Source organism: Mya arenaria, chromosome 17 (assembly GCF_026914265.1).
Source record: "Mya arenaria isolate MELC-2E11 chromosome 17, ASM2691426v1".
In the NCBI taxonomy this organism is placed as follows: domain Eukaryota; kingdom Metazoa; phylum Mollusca; class Bivalvia; order Myida; family Myidae; genus Mya; species Mya arenaria.
Window position 1 is genome coordinate 37,334,453 of NC_069138.1, and position 22,198 is coordinate 37,356,650.

Genomic DNA, 22,198 nt, shown 5'->3' on the forward strand with positions numbered 1-22,198 from the left:
CCGTCTGACGTCAATCGATTTTACACAAACCAGCTGGCTGATCGTAAATTGATTCAGTGGTAGACGTTTCATCAGTTATTGTAGTTTGATATTGAATAGATTAAAAAGAAGTCAACTTAAATGACTGCCTTTTCTCAGCTATTTGTATAAGAAACGGGAAAGTATTCACCAAGACGTAGAAATGAACTGTAACAGGTGCGGTTAACAGAAAAAAATAACCGTGAATCAGTTAATATTGAATTTGAAAACTTCGACAGTTGTCATCATAAGTAATGTTTTATATTTAAAATGAGTATTATAATGGCAAAAATAAAGAAAATATTATGACAGACAGATTCTTATCTGTGCTTTTCTAAAATATTGCTTGGCATTGGTACCAGTAAACTGATTAAAGGTTATAATTTTATTATTATTATTATTATTATTATTATTATTATTATTATTATTATTATTATTATTATTATTATTATTATTAAGTTATTTAAACATAAAACAATGTTTAAATAACTTAATAATAATTGCTGAAAAATTGCTGGAATACAATATAATTTGTATCAAGTATAATGTTAAGTATACAAGTATAGTGTTTGTATGACATAGTGCGTTCTAGTGCAATAATTTCTTATTGTTCCTCGGAAATTGATACAAAAAATAAACTTGAACAATGTTAGATGAGGCGCCCGCTAGGTGCATTCCCGTATAAATTCGCTAGTGTGCATGATGCCGATAGTAAATACGGAATGATGAGCAAACCTATCACTAATGTCACTAATATTAATTTGTGTCCGCTTTGAGCTTGATTGACGGTTAATGTTTTGAATGACGTATCTAACAATACAAATGGAGTGTTTTTATATTTAACATGCACGCTTGTCGCAAAACGTTTAATTGTTAAGAGCCGACGGTGTTAACAATAGCGCATAACATTGTGATATAAATAGAAGGATTGGAACAATAAAACCATGGAAACTACATGTCCTAGAAACAATGCAAATACTGTGATACGATACAAATGCACTTGAGCAAACCATGTTTGCATATCTATTAAAGAATACATGATCTTGGAAATGTCTAGAAAATGCCCGACGATGGAATGTTCGTTCCATGTTTAGATATTCTACTTCGAAGCAACAGATATGCTAGATAAACAAATCCCCTATTCGCAAATCGAAGGATGCTATCATTGTATTCATGCGTTTTCGGATGACCAGTTCAAAACCTCCTTGCATGTCTACTAATAAATCATGCATGGAAAAGAACTATTGTCAATTAACGTTTTTGTTACTTAATGTGTAGTACTTAATTTCGAATGATTGATTTCTGAGTTCTATGTACGCTTTAATTCATTTCACAATGATATGTTTTATTCGGAATTCGGTGTTCAAATGATGCAAAACTTATATAGCAATTAAAAATCGCCAGTCTCATATCATTTAATATTTCGGTGGCAAATTAAAAAAAAACACCCTTGAATTGCTGGATACATTGTTTTGTCCCTTTAACAGCCTTGTGTGGACAAATGTGATATTGGATACTCGTGAATACTCTCCATTAAACACAAGCTATCACTGACCGTTCCAATGCGTTTACCCAAACATTTATTGATGACGATGTTTTATAACAAATCCATGTTATCGTTCTCTTTGTCCTGTAACGTTGTGTCATGTTGATTATCTGTGAGGCATTGACATTTGATTTGGACTCATAAATATTTTTCATGTTCAATCTTACCATGTTTAGGTATCACATCAAGAATTAACAACCGTATAAACGGAAATTTGATTAAAGGGACAAATGATTTTCTTGATTTTTATCACAAACAGTCCAAACCAGTTTCAATGGAAATGAACCATGGACCCGTTTCAATACATAATTTTAAGTGTTATTTTAAAACTCTTTAGTCTGAGGAAATGCTTGAGGTAATGTATTCATTTTCTAAACCTTGTTAGCGACTTTAACATTAGTTAAAGATAGACTAAACAAACACACAGTTAAATAATGATGACGCTAAGAGGACTTTTAAAATGTCAATACATAGAAATGTGATTTTGGACTCACCAAAATTCGTCATCCTTACTAAGCTAAATGCAATGTATATATATATATATATATATATATATATATATATATATATATATATATATATATATATATATATATATATTATTTATTGTTATTATTATTTGAACAGGTCGGGCTATTTCGCTATTTAATTAAAGAAGTCCTTCACTTTGAACATTAGCTTATTATATATATAGAGATTGAGAGAATATTATGTGGGTATTGAAGTCCTATCCATGTATATCCATGGCATTCATATATTTACACAATATAATTGTTCATAGCCATTCTGCTAAGTAACTATAATAAACGGTCTGTTTGTCTTTGAATTTAAAGCTCGTGTCATCAAATAAGACCACATGAGCGTGTTTGCTTCAGAGCTTACCCTGCAGTTTCGCATGCATTATCAATATAATGTATTAACATGTAACTATTGCAAACATCCGTATTGAATTACCCATTTTGTCATACAAATCGTTATGCATTATCAATAGCTTGTATTAACATGTAATTATTGCAAACATCTGTATTGAATTACCCATTTTGTCATACAAATCTTTATTCTACAATTATAAATGAATGGACAATTTAAATTATGCTGTTTCATCTGCATTTTTGTTAAAGTCATTAAGCGACAATGTCATATTATCATCAATAATAAGTTAACATTTGAAACAGTGTTAACGTTCATTTTAACAGTGTAGTAATATGATGCATATAGAAATAAACACCGTCGGTAAACAGACGTTCTAGAACTTTATTTCAACTATAATGGAAACTTCAAGGACAAGCCCGTTAGCCAATGATCATGTTTTAACGGCCATGTTGCAAGGCACAATCGAATCTAAACAGGCCTAATACACGAACTACGTCTCCATGTCCATAACACAGATATTGAAACACTCAAATTAATAAATATTTTGGTAACCGCCTATGTCCGGTCAACTGAGTATTCATTTGGAGTTTAAACTGTGTCTTTTTTGGATCACAACCTTACCCATATCAATATGCAATGAGGGCAACTAAGCTTTAAGCCTTATCGATACTCAGAATAAATACAAAGTTCCACTTTGATCTAGCTATTTATGAATATTAATATCTTTATTGAGATGATGTGTGTGTGACGCTGTCGTGTATTGCGTATCTCGTTTCTATAATGGTTCAAATGGTTTTATTGTTTCAATTAAAACTATAATATTATAGGCAGAATAATCTTGTATTCTGTTTTAATAATCTCTCGAGACATGCATTAGTTGTAATAACACTGCATTAAATGTGATATTAATTGATTTATAGAAAAACATGCATTAACGTTTAATTTTTATATCAGTCCGGGTAACAACTATATATATACTTTATTCCGTTGACAAACTCTCTAGAGTCTTGTTAAACTGGAAATAATACTGCATTAGATGTATTGCGAACTGCTTCCTTGCACAATATGCATTAAGGTTTAATTGATAAAAAAAACGATCATGTTTCTTGGATAAGGCCACTACTTTTATATAAATTGGTTTACAAAACCGGCGGGTCTAATTTTCCGAAAAGTACAAAAAAAATAAAAAAAATGAATTTCACTTTTTTTTTAAGATTATTTTCCCGACCGTATTGATTTTGGTGCGAAACGAAAGAAAAACGAACAGATAAGAGTACGAATGCAGTAGATCTCGACTGGTTTGTTGTTCTGTAGCCGTATTCGCCGATTTATAGTGATAACATGTGAGCCAGTCAACTGTTATGGCAGCGCCGTTAGCAATGGCGAAATTGACGATAGCAGTCATTCTTTGTATGAAATAATTAAGTTAAATATGCAGGAGTTGTTAAAATAACAATAGCAAAATACATTGGCAAATTTAACAGCCGACACAAACAATAACTGTCACGTGATTTTTGTTTTTCCCCGCAAATTTAGGTCATGAAAATATTGTTGTTTATAGATGAAAAATAAGTGGCAGCGGCTGCCATCGAATAAGTAGACACAAATATCTGTAAATTATGTGTGAGAAAAATATTTTATAACAATTTATGGTTAAATATCAAATAACAGTGCACTTAGTGTGAGTGGTGAAATCGAAAGTAAAATTTTTAAGTTGACACCGGTGATCTAGTTTCACAAGTTTGGTCGGTTCTCTTTATGGATTTTAAATCACAAACTGGTTTGGAAATACTTGTCATTGAGTCAATGTAAAGTTTGTGTTTATTCTAGATTACATGTTTATTCATGTTTGGGTTAATAGTAGAGTAAAAACAATGAAAGAGTTGAACACATGTGTCAATGCCATTTACTAATGCCAGGAGTTGTGTGCAAAACATTAAGATAAAACAACACGAAAAACTATTTTGAATAAGTCCATTTTAATTTGTTATGAACTTGATATTTCACTATAAATGAGATTTGTTGTTGTAACCAAGGAATTCTCTTTAAAATGAAAAATAAACAATCATGAAGTATTAGATGCCCTGTGAACGCATGATACACAAAATGGCGGAGTTGGGAGAAGATGAAAATATCCGATAAATAATTATGGATTTCACTGTTGCTATCATTGGTACATTAAGTTAAATCACATGCTAGATTTATTATTTTGCTATGTGATTTTTATGTACTGATGTGGTAATTTGCTGCAAGATTTGAATTTGAAATGGATTTGCTGAAAATCGCATGGTAAATATCCCGGTCCGAAAATATTCGGACTTAGCATGGATTGGGTTACACACAACTAGAACCCCGCATGGTAAAGGTTATTAAAACTCAAATCTAGGTCTAGTTTGGTTTTTAGTTTTTCAGGAATTGTTTGCACAATATTAAAGCACAATGTCTTCATACAATATTACTTCCTTATTTACAAAATTGGAAATTATTTCACTTTATTGACATTTTCCAATATTGAAATAACTGAAACAATGCTTAGAAAATGTAATGTGTTGTCTTAATACAGTGCAATTCTTGTGTATTTTTAAGCGTAAAATTTGCCTTCCCTTTTGTTCCAATTTAATATTGGTCAGTTTTTAAGTGTTCTGCATTCACTTTTGCTTTAGCATACCCTTAAAGCTAAACAAATGTCCTGCTGAGTAATATTCAATGTATCTTTGATAAAAAGTGTAGTTTATACAATCATGTAAACATGTTTTATAGTCAATTTCATTGATGTTTTATATGCACAGTATGTAAGATTTAAACTGTGTGTTTAATTAGAACCTTGAAACTTTGAGTGTATTAAAACATGCATTAATAGCAGTTTAAAAATTTAAAATGTCAAGTAAATGATATAAATTTTCAATGTATTTATGTTGTTCTCTGATTTTCACCCTTTAAGAGTATGTTTTGTGACTTTTTACTTTTTTTTCTTTTTTTTTTTCGACCACCCGGTGGACATTTTTTCCAAAAGTTCTTGTAAACCAAAAAATAAAAAAGGAGTGGCCTAAGATTTCATATTTCCTAAATGGAAGTGCAGTACGTCAGAACGGGTGTAATGGGCACCTAATCTAATTACAGTGTTGACGTATGATCGCTAAGTCTATCTGATTTGTTTTTCAACTCAAGAATTTAATAATACCGCACTAATTTGTTTTCTGCAAAATGTAATGATATCATAACAAAAGGCATGTACTTTTATTTCCAATTTCATATTTGTCGGATACAAATACAAACGAAAACAGGAATTGCGTATAAAAAATACCTCATCTAATTACAGTTTTGACTTATGATCGCTTTATCTTTCTGCATTTTTTTCGCTTTTAATAAAATCGCACTGTAATGATAGCAATAACAACTATGATAGCACGTGCTTTTGTTTCCACTTGCGTATTTGTCGCATACCAATACAAAAAAAAACAAGAATTGCTTTTAAGTGGCACTCGTATTCAATACATACACATGTATAGCGAACATAACTTTTGAGTGATAAACCTTTAACTACTTACTAAATAATGCATTTATGGAAAATATTAATGACTGATAACAAGATTCTAACAGTGTATTAAATAGTTGAAAATGCAAAATTATTAAATGACTTGTTATTGCTTAAAGATTTCCTGTGATCTATTATTGTCTCACAAGGTAGAGAAACCGTGTTTTCTGCACATTTCTTTCAAATTAAAAACATTTATTCATCCTTTTTGGCATTTTAATACGACTGTATTAATTGTGGTAAATCTTATATGGGAGTCAGAGTGCCTCTTAAAAAAACAGTTTTAAAAACTGTTTCAGCGTTTCTCCAGCGTTGCAAACATGTCAGGAAAACTGTTCAGTGTTGTTTCAGAGGACACTGCGACATTCCAACTAACTAGCGTATACGATTCAATATCGTAAGATCACGAATATTGACTTCGATCTAAGAGAAAAAAAGTAATTTTACAATATTTGAAACGTTGAAAAAAAAAGGAAAGCAAGTGGCTACGGCAAAATTAATTGTGAACACTTAATATACGGCGGACAAAAACCATCCTGTTTTTATTACGACCGTTTAACAACATTTCAAAATTTGCACATTTCAATATTGACGTAACAGGAGGCATAATAACGACTTTATACAAATATCTTATACGGTTGCGAGGTTTGGAACAATATCGCAGTTACACAAATAAACTCCCTTAATTGTGTCCATAAACAATGTATTAAGTCGATTTAAAGATTTTCAAGCGCATTTTGAGCACGCCCTAGGCTCTATCCGTAGTTTATCTATTAACTACATAATAGACAAAATAAAACTGTATTTCTTCGGACAGCTTAGTAAACTGGACCCCGCAAAAATCATTTAAACGAGTATGTATATACATACTTCTTCAATTCAGTTCCTTCGGAATCAAAGTAAAATAACAATCTACGTGCGTAATGAAATATCACCAATAATTATATGGTGGTTTAGACTTTATGGTACTAAATGCACACTATGTTCTGATTAAATGTATTTCATTTCATACGATATTTTGTTCGTGTATCGTTCGAACGCTACTACTAGGCAGTGCTTTGGGCAAAACTTCAGTTTATTACTCACAGCAAAACATTAGGACGAATTTTGCCAAAATTGAATACGCTTTTTCATCAATTATTAGAAATGATGTCAGATGTTCGCTCATTTACGCTCAGCAACCATGGTTGAGTAAATATTTTCAAAACTACGACACTTTTTTCTCAGCAGGCCTCTTGCTCAATTGTTACCGTATATGTCATTAAACATGTACAATGTGTGTGGGAATATCCTCATTTAAATAAATTGTTAACATTCCTGTTAAATGTGTTTGCTGCCGTCAAACATATAGTAAAATTTCTTAAAGATAAATACATATATGTGAAATTTCATTCAAGATAGATTAACCGACTTAAGGCTATATCACCTATTTTGGACGCAATTGGAATTAGCGAGACAGGCAGAATTGATACGCAAACGTGTTTATGCGTTTATATTCAGACGATAATTAATTAGTTCATCAAACTACTGTGTGTATACCCTTTTTTGTAATATCATATATTGTCCTTCGTCATTCTTTACTCGAACATAAATTACAGCGTTTTGGAAGCAAAGAATGCGGAATGTGTATATTGTTAAATGTATCTGTAAAGGAACGCGTCATTTATTTCGAATTTGTCTTTTTTTCAGACTTGCTTAATTGATGAAATCTAGACTAATGAATCAAATAACAATCATTCAGCTGGTCAGTGCCAGATAATTTGAAAACAAGCTGTTCCGGTATCTGTTTATCTATTTTAACAACGTTTTAAGCAATATGCAAGGTGAGTGGGTCAGGGATTAAATTGATAAATAGTTGATGATATAAATGCTTGCCCACGGAAAAAAATGCTAATGAGGCCTGATTTAATCAAAGTGCCACACAGACGAAACATGTAGACGGGACATGTCAGGAAAACTATTCAGTGCTGTTTCAGAGGACACTGAGACCTTCTAAATAACTAGCATTTACGATTTAATATCGTAAGATCACGAATAATGACTTCGATCTATGAGAAAAAAAAGTAGTTTTACAATACTTGAAACGTTGAAAAAAGGAAAACAATCCTGTTTTTATTACGAGTGTTTAACACCATTTTAAAAATTGTATATTTCACGATTGACGTAGCAAAGTCATAATCACGACTAAATACACATATTTTATACGGTTGCGATCAATTGTCAGCATTTCTTATCATTGGTTGGCAGATATAAACGAATTTTTTTGCTCTTTCCAATGCAAAAATAAAAAAAGTTGTAAAAATGGTATGTGTTAGAGTGTAGCTTGAAGTTTTTCCTATTTGGTATAGTAGTTTGTGTGCGTGCATGGGATTTACTAAGCGTATATATCTGTATTCAGTAAACATTTGATTAATAGAGTTACTGTATATAAATCAGCTCTATAAGACTATAAAATTGAACATAACACTAAAGGAATCGGTCGTATGCCATGCTCACTCATTGTATTTAATGTATGGTCAATTTTTATATATCGGAACTCATTGCTTCGAACTTTCGATTTCCAATCATGGCCTCTTAATTACTATTAGCTGTTCTCGAACCCATTTATTAAAACCCAATGTGGCTAATTGATCGAATTATCTTTTTTTCTTGAAAAACAAATACAATATGTATATACATCTCAATCGATAACGCTAGTCCTACAAAAGTCTCAACCTTACTTCACGACAATTTTTCATACGCGATACTAATAATATATATATATATATATATATATATATATATATATATATATAACTAGTATTGAATGGGGAAGTTAATGAGTTGCGTTTTTCTAAAATAGTGAGCAAAGAAAAATATATGTCCCTTAAGGTTGTTGTTTCTTTCATTTCCCCGTACAATTCTTATCAACGGGCGTATAATACGTTTGATATTTTTATTCAGTTTATCTTTTTTGGAATGAGATACTGGAAAAAAATAATTATATACCCATCATAAATTTACATGGTCTACATATCGCAAAATACGGTAGTCCGTGTTCCACTCTGCGTACCTACGCATACGTATACGTCACATCACAAACGTGTGATTGCGCGATGTAAAAATGAAGTCGTAAAACAAAATAGTGCGTCATTAAAATCACATTTATTATGAAAATATGGCGTATTTTAAGTGATTTTGACCGTTATGTTTATATTGTAATAAAAACAACAAACAATATAAACAGAAATTTAAATGAGGATATTTTCACACACATTGTACATGTATAATTGCATATGCGGTAAAAATTGTGCCAGTGGCCTGCTGAGAAAAAGTATCATCGTAGGGTTTTGAAATTATTTACTCGATTATGGTTGCTGAGCGTAAATTATCGGAAATGGTGACATTATTTCTAATAACTGTTTTGAATGGTGAGTGCGTTCGGCAAAATTCATCATATTGTTTTGTTTTGAGTAATAAACTTGAGTTACGCCAAGGGCACAGCCAAAGAGTATCGTTCAAACGACACAATTACAAAATATGTTCTGAAATGAAATACGTTTGATCAGAACATACTGTAGTGTGAATTTAGTAACAATGTTTGATTTGCGCACAATATATTGTACTAAACCTCTATATAATTCATTGTCTTATTTCATTATTTATAGATAGAAAACCACGCAAATTGTCTTCAACCACATGCATTGGTTGATAATCTGCGTAAGCTTAGCCGTAAATAGATTTCTTAACGATAGTTTTCCACTTACACATTTCTGAAAAATATGCCATTTTCTAGATATTAGTTAACATATACCAGAATACTGTATTTGCATAATATTTGATAACAAGCGGGGATAATTCTGTTATTTGACTTGGATTCTAAAGGGATTGAAAGGGTCCGTATATACAAAACTGTTTTCGTGGAATCCAGTTTCGTTACAATATATATGCAAAAAAATAAGTTATCCGAAGAAAAACAGTTTAATTTTGTCTATCATGTAGTTAAAATATAAACTACCGATATAGCCTAGTGCTACACATGCTCCAAATGCACTTGAAATTCCTTGAATGGACTTATTACATTCTTTATGGACACGATTAAGTGAGTTTATTTGTGTAACTAAGATATTGTTCCAAACCTTGCAAACGTATAAAGCATTTGTATAAAGTCATGATTATACCTCTTGTTACGTCAATACGAAAATGTGCAAATTTTGTAATTATGTAAAACACTCGTAATATTAACAGGATTTTTGTCCGCCGTATATTAAATGTTGACAATTAATTTTGTAGCCACCTGCTTTACCTTTTTACAAGTTTTAAAACATTGTAAAAATACTTTTTCTGTTAGATTAAAGTCAATATTCGTGATTTCACGATATTTAATCGTACGCTCTCTTGTAAGACGGTCGCAGTGTCCTCAGGAGCCGCTCTGAATAGTTTTCCTGACATGTTTGCAATTCTGGAGAAACGCTGAAATAGTTGTTAAAGAAATGTCATATTTTTATACGCAATCATTGTTTGTTTTGGTATCCGACAAATACGTAGGTGGAAACAAAAGGAAATGCTATCATAGTTGTTAATGCTATCATTACAGTGCGATTTTATTAAATTCTGAAAGCGAAAAAAATGGCAGAAAGATTAAGCGATCATACGTCAACACTGTAATTAGAGAAGGGATTTTTATACGCAATTCTTGTTTTTGTTTGTATTTGTATCCGACAAATACGTAAATGGAAATAAAAGTACATGTTTTTTGTTAATGCTATCATTACATTTTGCAGAAGACAAATAAGTGCGCTTTTATACTATAATTAAGGTAAAATATATTACAGAACGATTAAGCGATCATTCGTCAACACTGTAATTAGATCAGGTACCCATTACACCAGTTCTGACATATTGCACTTCCATTTAAGAATTATGAAATGTAATCCAAGAACGTGATCGTTTTTTATCAATTAAACTTTAATGCATCGTGTGCAATATCAGTTCACATTACATGTAATGCAGTATTATTTTAAGTTTAACAAGACTCCAGAGATTTTGTCATCGGAATAAAGTACAAATGTATATAGCTATTACCAGGACTGATGTAAAAATTAGACGTTAATGCATGTTTTTCTATAAATCAATTCATATTACATTTAATGCAGTGTTATTACAACTAATGCAAGTCTCGAGATATTTATTAAAACATAATGCAGTATTATTCTGCCTAAAGTATCATATTTTTAATTGAAACATTAAAACCATTTGAACCATCATAAAGACGAGTTTCGCATTACAGGACAGCGTCACACACACACTTCATCTCAATAACGATATTAATATTCATCAATATCTAGTTCCAAAGGGAGCTTTGTATTTGTTATTGGTTCCGATAAGTCTTAAAGCTTAGTTGGCCTTATTGTATATTGATAAGGGTAAGGTTGTGACCTCAAAAACAGTTTAAACTCCAACACTCGCGCATGGACAATTATATTGTGTAAATATGTGAATGTCATGCGTATATACATGGATAAGACTTCAAAACCCACATAATATTATTTCTCTATATTATAATATAAGCTTATGTTAAAAGTGAAGGAATTTTTTAATAAAATGGCGAAATAGCCCGACCTGTTTAACATTTACAAATGACATAGCAAGTGGAGCACGTAAGGCTTGTTTAAATTTTACGAAAGATTTTACAGGTAACAATGGACATTATAAGAGACAACCTAATGCTTAAAGGTGCAAGTCGACATCATATACGGAGAAGGTGTTCATATACCTATATTTCTACATACAGTGCCAACATAGTGCAACACAGAAATCTGAGAAAAGTGAACTTTTTACACATTATACATTTACACATTTCAAAAACAAAAATATCGATCTTCAATACATACAAATCAAGGGACAAATACCAATACATAAAATAGAATGTAAAGGCAACATATTGTAACAAAAAAATAAAAAAAATAAAAACGAAAACAAAAAATAATGAAAAAAAAGAAGGTTGTTTATCTTTGTAAACTTTTTCTAAATTTAAAAGCCTTATCTACGTATGTGCATATCTCTCTGAGTTTAGAAATATTAGTACTTTCGAAGAGTTGCTTCAGTTTATACATACTTGGATTGGCCAATACTATTTTGCAATGTATCTTTTATTGAGTTCAGTATATGAATTACATTCTATCACAAAGTACTAGATGCTCTTTAATACCATTGAGAAACATTGAAAACAAAAAAGGAGACAACGATTCACCTTGACGAACGCCTAAAAAGCAAGAAAACTCTTCGCTTAACTTGTTGTTGAACCTAACACGAGATTTAACAATTGAGTACATACCTTTAAGAATTGTCATCATTTTACTGCAAATACCAAGTTTTATCAGTTTAGACCAAAGACTATTGCGTTCAACATAATCAAAAGCTTTGCTAAAATCTATGAAACCACAATACAACTTTTTACTCTGATTAATCATATGTGTAATTATACCATGTAGGGCGAATATATTATCAGTAGTGCCCATTCCACTGCGAAAACCGGCCTGAGCCTCGATGTAAACATTGTAATTTTCAGCCCATAATGTCAATCTGTTATTAAGGATGCGGGTAAAAAGTTTCCCCAAAACACTCAATAAAGTAATACCCCTGTAGTTTTTATATATGTCGTACTGTTACACCATTTAAATTGCATTTAGCTTAGTAAGGATGACGAATTTTGGTGAGTCCAAAATTACATTTCTATGTATTGACATATTAAAAGTCATCTCAGCGCTATCAATATTTTAATTTGAGTTTGTGTAATTTATCTTTAACCACTGGTAAAGTCGCTAACAAGTTTTAGAAAATGAAATCACCACTTCGTGCATTACCTCAGACTAAAGATTTTAAGAGTAACACTTAAAATTATATATTGAAACGGGACCACGGTTCATTTCCGTTGAAACTTGTTTATCTTGAAATTTACTAATAGTGGCCCATCTTACATTTTGACATATACTGTAACTCATATAAAATAAAACCGTTGTTTTTAGCTGCAATGCTTTTGGTTTCATGCTCTTGATGGCTGTTTGTCATTCGGAACTTCTGGGAATTTTTTCCATCGAAAACAACCTCGGATGTATGCCGTTCCGTTCGTAAAAATTTAAATATTAAAAATAATGAATTGTAGCGTTTTAGAGTGCATTTTGCATATGATCGTCAGTGAAGTGTTTAATTCCATAAATTATTAAGATTCCCAAGAGTAAAGTCATCACATTTAACCGCTTAATTGAAATTACTATGCGATATACTTGCGGCAAAGTTAAATGTATAGATTTCGGACATTGTAAACCGTCCATATACATTATGTTGTTTTCGATGGCAAATGGCCGAGGAGTTCCGAATGGGTCAAGAGATCAAGAGTTTCTAAATCATTCGTCCCTTCAATCAAATGTCCGTCTATACGGTTGTTAACTCTTTATGTGCTACCTAAACGTGGTAAGATGGATCAATAAAAAATATTTATTAGTTCAAATAAAATGTCAAATCCTTACAGATAATCAACATGACAAAACGTTACAGGACAAAGATAACGATAACATGGATTTGTTATAAAACATCGTCATCAATAAATGTTTGGGTAAACGCCTTGGAACGTTCACTGACAACTCGTGTTTAATGGAGAGTATTCACGAGTATCCAATATCACATTTGTCCACACAAGGCTGTGACAAGGGACATAACAATGTATCCAGAAATTCAAGCGTGTTTTTTTATTTGTCACCGAAATATTAAATGATATGAGACTGGCGATTTTTAATTGCTAAATAAGTTTTGCATTATTTAAACACCGAATTCCGAATAAAACATCATTGTGAAATGAATGAAAGCGTACATAGAACTGAGAATTAAATTAGCCGAAATTAAGTTATTCACATTAAGTAACAAAAACGTAAATTGACAATAGTTTTTTTTCCATGCATTATTGTATTTATTAGTAGAAATGCAAGCAAATTTTGAACTGGTCATCCGAAAACACGTGAAAACAATGATAGCATTATTCGATTTGCGATGAGGGGACATATTTATCTAGCATATCAGATGACTCGAAGTGAATATCTAAACATGGAAAGAACATTCCATGCTATTTATTGGGCATTTGCAAAACATTTCCCAGATAATGTATTCTTGAACAGATATGCAAACATGGTTTGTACCGGATGACAGTATTCAGTTTTCTATCAATGCATTGTCTCCTGGGCTTGTAGTTTCCATGGTTTTATTGTACCAATCCTTTTATACATCTCACAATGTATTGCGCTATTGTTAACACCGTCGGCTCTTATCAATTAAACGTTTTGCGACAAGCGTGCATGTTTAATGTAAAAAATACTCAAACCAATCCCAACTATAAAATACAAGTATAAACTTTCCTTTTGTATTTTTAGATACGTCATTCAAAACATTAACTGTCAATCAAGCTCAAAGCGGACACAAATCAGTATTAGTGCCATTAGTGATAGATTTGCTCATTATTCTGTATTCGCTATCGGTATCATGCAAACCAGCGTATTTGAACGGGGAATTGCACCCAGCGGGCGCTTCATCTAACATTGTTAAAGTTTATTTTTTTTAATATCAATATCCGAGGAACAATAAGAAATTAATGCGCTTGAATGCACTATTTCATACCAACACTATACGGGTATACCTAGTTACTGAACGTTTTAAATCCAAGGTATTCAATGACATATATGTTATAAAAGACATATCTATAGATAATATTGTGGATAATTCAACAACTTATTTTAACAAATAATTAAAAAATGTTGTGTGTTTTTTTAATAATAATAATAATAATAATAATAATAATAATAATAATAATAATAACCGTTAATCAGTTTACTGATTCCGGAACCACGCGACTTGATATTTCAGAAAAACACAGATAAAAATCTGTTCGTCATGTATTTTCATAGAAAATAATAATAATAATACGACGGAAAACCTTCAGACAGTTTTATATTTTATTTATTTTTGCCATGTCATTATAATACTTATTTGAAATATTAAACATTACTTGCAGTTATGTTAATGATGACAACCGTCACAATTTTCAAATTCAATACTAACTGATTCAAGGTTATTTTTTTTGTTAACCGCAACTGTTACAATTCATTTCTTCGTCTTGATGAATACTCTCCCGTTTCTTGCATACCTTTCTTATACAAATTGCTGAGAAAAAGTACTGATTTAATTTGAATTCTTCTTAACCTTTTCAATATCAAACTTCATGGATTGACGAAGCCTTTACCACTGAATCAAACTACGATCAGCCAGCTGGTTTGTGTCGAACCGATTGATACAAGACGGCTCCGTTGTTTTTCTCTGTGATTGAGCAGCAACTATAACGTTTCTATGATAAGGATTAGTAGGTCATGTATTCCATTGGTAATTATCTCTATTGCTAGATGAAGGTTTTTAGTGGCGGATCAGTGGTCTAGTGGTAACACATTTGACTGTCGATCTAGGAGTTGCAGTTTCGATTCCCCGCCGCTCCACATCAACAATTCTTATCTCTTTCGGGAGGGACATTAATTGGAGGTCCGATGTGACAGTGCCAAACACTGGTGCACGTTATAGAACCAATGTAGCTCTAACCAAGCTTATATTCAGTTTGTGCTCGAAAAAATAAATGCTCCAAGGTTGTTTTTTCCAAAAAATCACTCATGAGACCAGAGCCGAAGCTTAGATGACAAGCAAACGGAACATGTTAACGGAAAAGCTGTATCATGTAAATATTAAATAAAAGAATATCGTGTCTGTTTGGTACAGTGGTAATTTTGTGGCCTTTACTAAGCGTCTTAAGTCATTCCCAATGTATACGTCAAAAATATTAAAAGTAGAAGATGATGGTCTTAATTGACTATGGAACTAATAGAACCACAAACCACTTAAGGCAAACACAGTTGTTTGTAATGTTACTTGAAATATCCTTAGTAGACATCATTAGTTCTATTAATCTATCGCTGGAATCATTGTTTATTTCGAATAAAAGTAGTCGATTTTTACCCCTATCTTAAATATTTTATATACAACATGCCCGTTACATAGTGCATGAGTGAAAATTAATTAATGATGTCCATTGAATGTGGCTGTTGTCTTTTCACTTTACTTTAAATACTACCAGTAAATAGTTTCAACCCCGACACATATTGCATACAAGCCTAGTCGTTCCTTTTAAAACAACGTTATATTTAAACGCATGACGTAATAAGCTGTGATTAACAGTACCAGTTTTCAAAATCGTGATTCAATTGTGCTAAAGTACTTTGAAAACGTGGTGAGCAGGTTTAATGATACAATAAATTCTTAAAATGTAAGAATTGGAAAGATAACTTAGCCTTTATTGTACTTGAGGTTTCCTTTCTAACTGATAGATTACCTATTTTATGGATTACGTATTTACGACTTTTATCTACCTCGGATACCCCATGTACAGTTTATTCATGAAGCCCATCCTCTTTCTTCATATGTTAACCTTTCAGGTAAATCCTTTAACTGAAGTTAAAACACTTTGTAATTGATAATGGCACTTCGGGTTGACTGGTACAAATTTGCCCGTACAAATTTCCTTGGAGTATGCAGTTTATGAATGTATAAACATTTTAAAGAACAATGCATTCAATATTGTATTTGAATGCTCTTTCGTAGACGGCCAACTTCTGTTTATTGTTCACTCTTTGTATAAAAATTTCATCGATGTACTGAAAATAATGTCTAAACTATCAATCTGTTTAAATTATATATAGACGGCTACATTTTTATATCGCATGCTATATTTTGTTTTTTTTCTAGGTATTTGATAACGCGGTGTAATACAACCTCTTAACTCTAATACTAAAAAGCCGACAATCGCTTGATCTCCGCAATATTTGTACAATTAAAACTTCTCAGTACATCACCATGACGAGTTGATGCAGATGATATGTACATTGTATGTTCATCTGTCACACTAACCATTCTATCAATACCATTTTTGGAGAAAGAAATAAACAGCAAATGTGTTTTATTTATTCTGTTTCTGGCTCATTTATAAAATATCATGTTTGATGAAACCTTATCCACTGATTCAAATTACCGAAATGCAGATAGTTCATGGCGAATGGTTCTTAATCAGGATAGTTTAATCAGGAATGTTGGCGGTCCATTTGTTTATCTTTGCGCAGATGCACCTACATCAATGATAATTTGTTTTTAAATACTGTTCAGGTGAATAAGTCAAGTATTTCATTTATAATTAACTTTCTCGGTATTAAACTACAATAACTTTCTCGAGGTGGACATGACCCCGAACCTCCCATATGCCATACTGTTAAAACGTCTCTGACAAAAGGCAATCAGATAGGAGATATTTTTTGATGCACCAACAATGAAATTCATTCAAAGTATTATCAAACGCGTTTACTTTTTAATATGTGTTTTCGATGAAATTGCACTGCTCCTACTGATTTTTGTTTCTATGTTGCTTAAAAATAGAAACCGGCATTCACTTTGCTAAAATTTATTTTAATGACGTCATAAAAATGTCATCAAGGCATTGTGTTTCTCATGCGGCTTAAACAGGGTTTATACTTTAATGTTCGACAACTGGGCTTGTCCCTGAAGTTTTCAATGTATTATTGAGATTCACAGCAGTTTGGTGGGTGCTGTGTAGAGGCAAATAAAATGTCGACCCGTACTCACAATTTATATAGTTTAAACTTCCATTCTTAGAGAGACTGAGTCCGGCAGTCAGTCTTTAAATACCCCTTTGCGTGTATGGTCTGCTTGTGGTGTTTATACGTTTGTATATATAGTTAATTATTGTTTGACCCTTGCCCTGTACCTCTCAACAGCGTTGATATTTGAATTTGTGAATGATTTCATTGCATTATTTTGCAAGTCAAGATCGCCTTACACTGACATAGAAAAAAAGACTTTACTGATTGCGTTTAAACTCTTTTGTTGACTGTTGATCATAAGAAATTATTATATTTCTCAGCACATAAACGTTTTAGGCATTTCTCTTCAAAACGAACACAGGAAATTACAATCGCCGTCAGTGCTTTCATTTTAATATAATATTTATTTGAGGTATGCTATGTAATCTTAATTACACCATATTACCTCAGTTTTGATAACAACAAAGGGATCACATTTCTACAAGAACTTCTGAATTGTTTGACAAATATAGCATAAACAAGTGGATTAAAAACATGATTTAAGAAATATATACGAAAGAAAAACGAAAACAACGTAAATTCGCTTGGTGACATATTGACAATCTTTTCAACGTTCAAAGTCATTACATTATGCGTAAAATACGTAACAATAAACACAATAGTTAAAATAAACCAAATAATGGTCTTTGTAGGAAAATGTTTTGTTTTCTGTGGTCTATCATTTATTCTGTGGATCTTTTCGATGCTCTCCCTATGCTTCAAATCCCCATTCTCCAGCGAGCCTTTTGATAATGAATCGTTGTTTATTATAGTGGGTACTAACATGTTACTTTCTGTGTTGTCACTTTTGACTATGGTACTCACCGGTGTTTCATTAACTGTAGTGTTTTGATAGCAAATTCCAGTGGTAAACACCGTTTCAAGCGATAAATGCTTGCGCTGCACTGAGATAAATTTCATTTGTTTAGCAGCTTCTCTCATCACAAATATATACAACACTATATACGTCACTGAAATTCCGACCAGTAAAATGATGAATGTAAATTTGTAGACCGTTCTCCATATGGAATTCTCGTACTTTTTTTCTGTTTCACATAGATGTATGGTGGTGTTTCCTCCATGTATATTTGTCATATTTGTTGTTTTTATTCCACACATAATAGTCCCAGGTATAGCTAAAAGTATAGGAAATACAAAGGCAACCGCTATCAAAACACGTACTGCATTAGCTGGTGACATTTGCTTCTTGAATGGCTGCACCACCTTTCTAAACCTATCTATTGAGATGACCAAGAAGGCGAGACAAGAGGAAGATGCCCCAAACACGTTGAAAAAGCACTTCACTTTGCAGGTTACCACGTCCCCAAACTCAAAGTATTTCCTCTGTTTTACCATCTCAGCCGGTATCAAAGTTCCACATATCACAAGATCTATCACAGCTAGAGTCAGAACGAACACTTTGAAATTGTTTCGCTTGTAATCCCGACTGAAAAAGAACACGAGTAGAATTATAAGATTACCCAGGAATCCGAAAACAGCAAAGAAACCGAACGCTATTGTAAGCGGAAGTAATGCTCTTGCATAACGATCGTTCAATTCGTCTAAGCTCTCTGTCTGATTATCCATGGTATTGTTCATGTTTTCTTTCAGTCCTTGTCAAACAGCTATTGCTCTTTCAGTTATGTGTTTCTGAACAAATTACTGGAGATTGATGTTTTTCTTCGAATGCATTCGCCTAAGCCAAATAACGCCCCATTTACTGCAACGAAGTACATAAATTATGATGGATATAACTTATTACCATTGTGTATCTAATTAAAATGTTGCCAACACTAACTCCAGTGCTTATTTAATAGTTGACTAATGTATACATCAATTTAAATATCCCAAGAGCAGGTATTCAGTTTAAACTGTAAATGTTTTATTTATAAAACGTTAAAACACGTTTCATTCATGTATCACCGGAAGGTTTGAGGATATAGCTGAAATTTAATACCATAACCTTCCTCAAACATACAATTCGTCCCGTTTTATTGTGGAAATTAGACGCCTTATTCAAAACCGAAGTGTATGTCGAATGGTATCATTTTCATCGGTTTTACATAAATTATTCATGATATGAATTATCACCACAATAACTGTGTTTCTATTTTAGATGATGCCAACACAAATTCCAGTTCTTAGATATTTATTCAACATATTTATAATCAGTTTCAATATCCCCACAACTGATATTTTGTTTAAACAGTAAATATTTTATGAAAGTACAATAAAGCACATGCTATATATATATATATCATCGCAAGGATTTAGGATATAGCTGAAATCGAATAGTATTACCCTCCTTCAACCGACAATTCGTCTTGCTTTTTCGGCAATAAGACACCTTTTACAAACCGCAGTGTAAGTTGAATGATATCATTTTCATCGGTTTAATCTCGTTCAATTGAAGCGTTCATCTTTTCTGTCACGATTCATGAAAATAAAATAATAAACCTTAGATATATGTAAATGACATTTATTGTTGAGTATAATTTTCAATGATATTAATACTCCATCGCTATTGTAGCATTTTAAATCCATATATCGAATGCTATCATAAATTATGTTACATGAATTTTTTGAATCTACATTTCAGTGTGTGTTTTTGTCATGCAGTCCATATTTCTTAATTTATGTGTGTTAGATTATTTAAACAAAATCTAGAGTCATTACATCACTATAACACCTGTAGTTGAAAGTATTTGAATAATCATTTCAAATTGATATTCTTGTATAATCTTTATCAATGTTCACAAATACCACTTTATTAATCCTGTAAGCTATATATCTTTCTACTTCTGAGAACTGAACTATTGGTAGCAAAGCATTGTATAAAGCCAGGCCATCCGTCTGGTAAGCATTTAGGATAATTGAAAGCACTGTGATCGATTATAATCGGATAAATGAGGATGGGCGCCGATTATCGGCGATAAACGATTATAATAATTCATTATTGTATCTTACATAGCATTAAATAGACAAAAATATGTGTGTAAAAAATTGTTATGTATAACATACTAGTAACGTAACTGATATAAATATAAATGATGTTTTCATTTTCATGACCCTTCCTTAAAACTCAGACACATGTTAGCTGATTTTCCTCGCCTATTATATTTTCTTATCTTAAAAAGTACGCTAAACATTATTTTGAAAGTCACATTTAGTACTGGGACATAAAGGTTTAGGGGCATTAACTATGTTGCACCTTAATAAATTTTTAGAACCATCCCATGCGACAACCGAAAATAGAAATCAAAATGAAACGCAACAAAATGTAAAAATAGGTAAACGTCATTATATGTGAGAAACATACTTTTTTTGCGATTAAATGAAGATTTTACGTAAGATAAACCGATAAGTAAAACACTTAGGTGGTAGAGCACAAAACCATGAGCTAGATATTTGTAAATATTAATATACTGATAGTGAGATGGAGTGTATTTCGCTTGCAATTTGTAACACTATCATGTAATGCATGATGTACAAATATAAATCCTAGGAGAATAATCATATATTCCGCTTAATAAACCTCTTGAGACTTGCAATAGGTGTAATCACGCAGAACTAAATTGAATGTGATTGGTTTTATTGCAAAATGTGCACTAAATCGGGTCTGTTTATAACTATAAACTTTATTACGTTGACAAATCTCTTGAGTTTCGCAGTATTTGAAATGACACCGCATTAAATGTATTGTGAACAGCCGCAATATGCATTAAGGTTTAATTGATAAAAATAATATTAAAATTGATCTATTTTGATTTAGCCAAATGAAATCGGAGTGTATTAACAAAGGCAAATCTAAGCATAATCCAGAACGTTTGGTCGAGAACAACTCTTATATTGATAGTTAAAGAACTGGTTAAAATCACGGTTAATTCACTGAATTTCGTTGATCAAAAAGCTGAAAAATGGTTCTTTCAGTGCTGTATTCTTTAAAAATATCCTACCGGAAGGGTCACCTCTCCCACTTATACTCAAATAGCAAATGAAAGTGCAGTACATTGAGTATCAAGTTATACTTCAAACCGTTTTGGCCACTACTCTTTTATGGGTAGTTAAAATAATTATTGTTAATTCACTAAATGTCGGCGGTCAGAAAGCTGGATAAGCCATTTTTTATTGCTGTATTTTTAAAAATATCCTACGGAGGGGTCACATCTCACGCTTGCTCCAAATGTAACAATTTGTGACCAAATTAATGAAAGACATTTACTTGTCGACGGCTAATTCGAATATTTGGCCATTCAATTACAAATGATTCAGGCACGCCCCTGTTTAGTAATTATATGCACTTAATGTGTGCACTTGATCTTGGAATATTGTGGAAATTCAATCCTTTTTTAATCATTTTTTTTATAAATGTGCCATATTAATTTTACATTGTACCTACAGAATATCATAATTATGTAATGTAATAACACGTTGTGTTGTTGTGAAATTTATTGTTTGTTCTTTCCGCTTTCGTATTTGACGATTGCAAATACATGCAAAAACAAATAC

The 22,198-nt window shown here is 31.8% G+C and overlaps 1 protein-coding gene across 1 annotated transcript; it reads right to left on the minus strand.

Annotated features, from left to right (window-relative positions):
• Positions 1-18,034: 18,034 nt before the first annotated feature.
• LOC128224906 (neuromedin-U receptor 2-like) lies at positions 18,035-19,496 on the minus strand. Its single transcript, XM_052934996.1, has one exon. The coding sequence runs from the start codon at positions 19,286-19,288 to the stop codon at positions 18,092-18,094; it is 1,197 nt and encodes a 398-aa protein (XP_052790956.1). The 5' UTR covers positions 19,289-19,496; the 3' UTR covers positions 18,035-18,091.
• Positions 19,497-22,198: the final 2,702 nt, after the last annotated feature.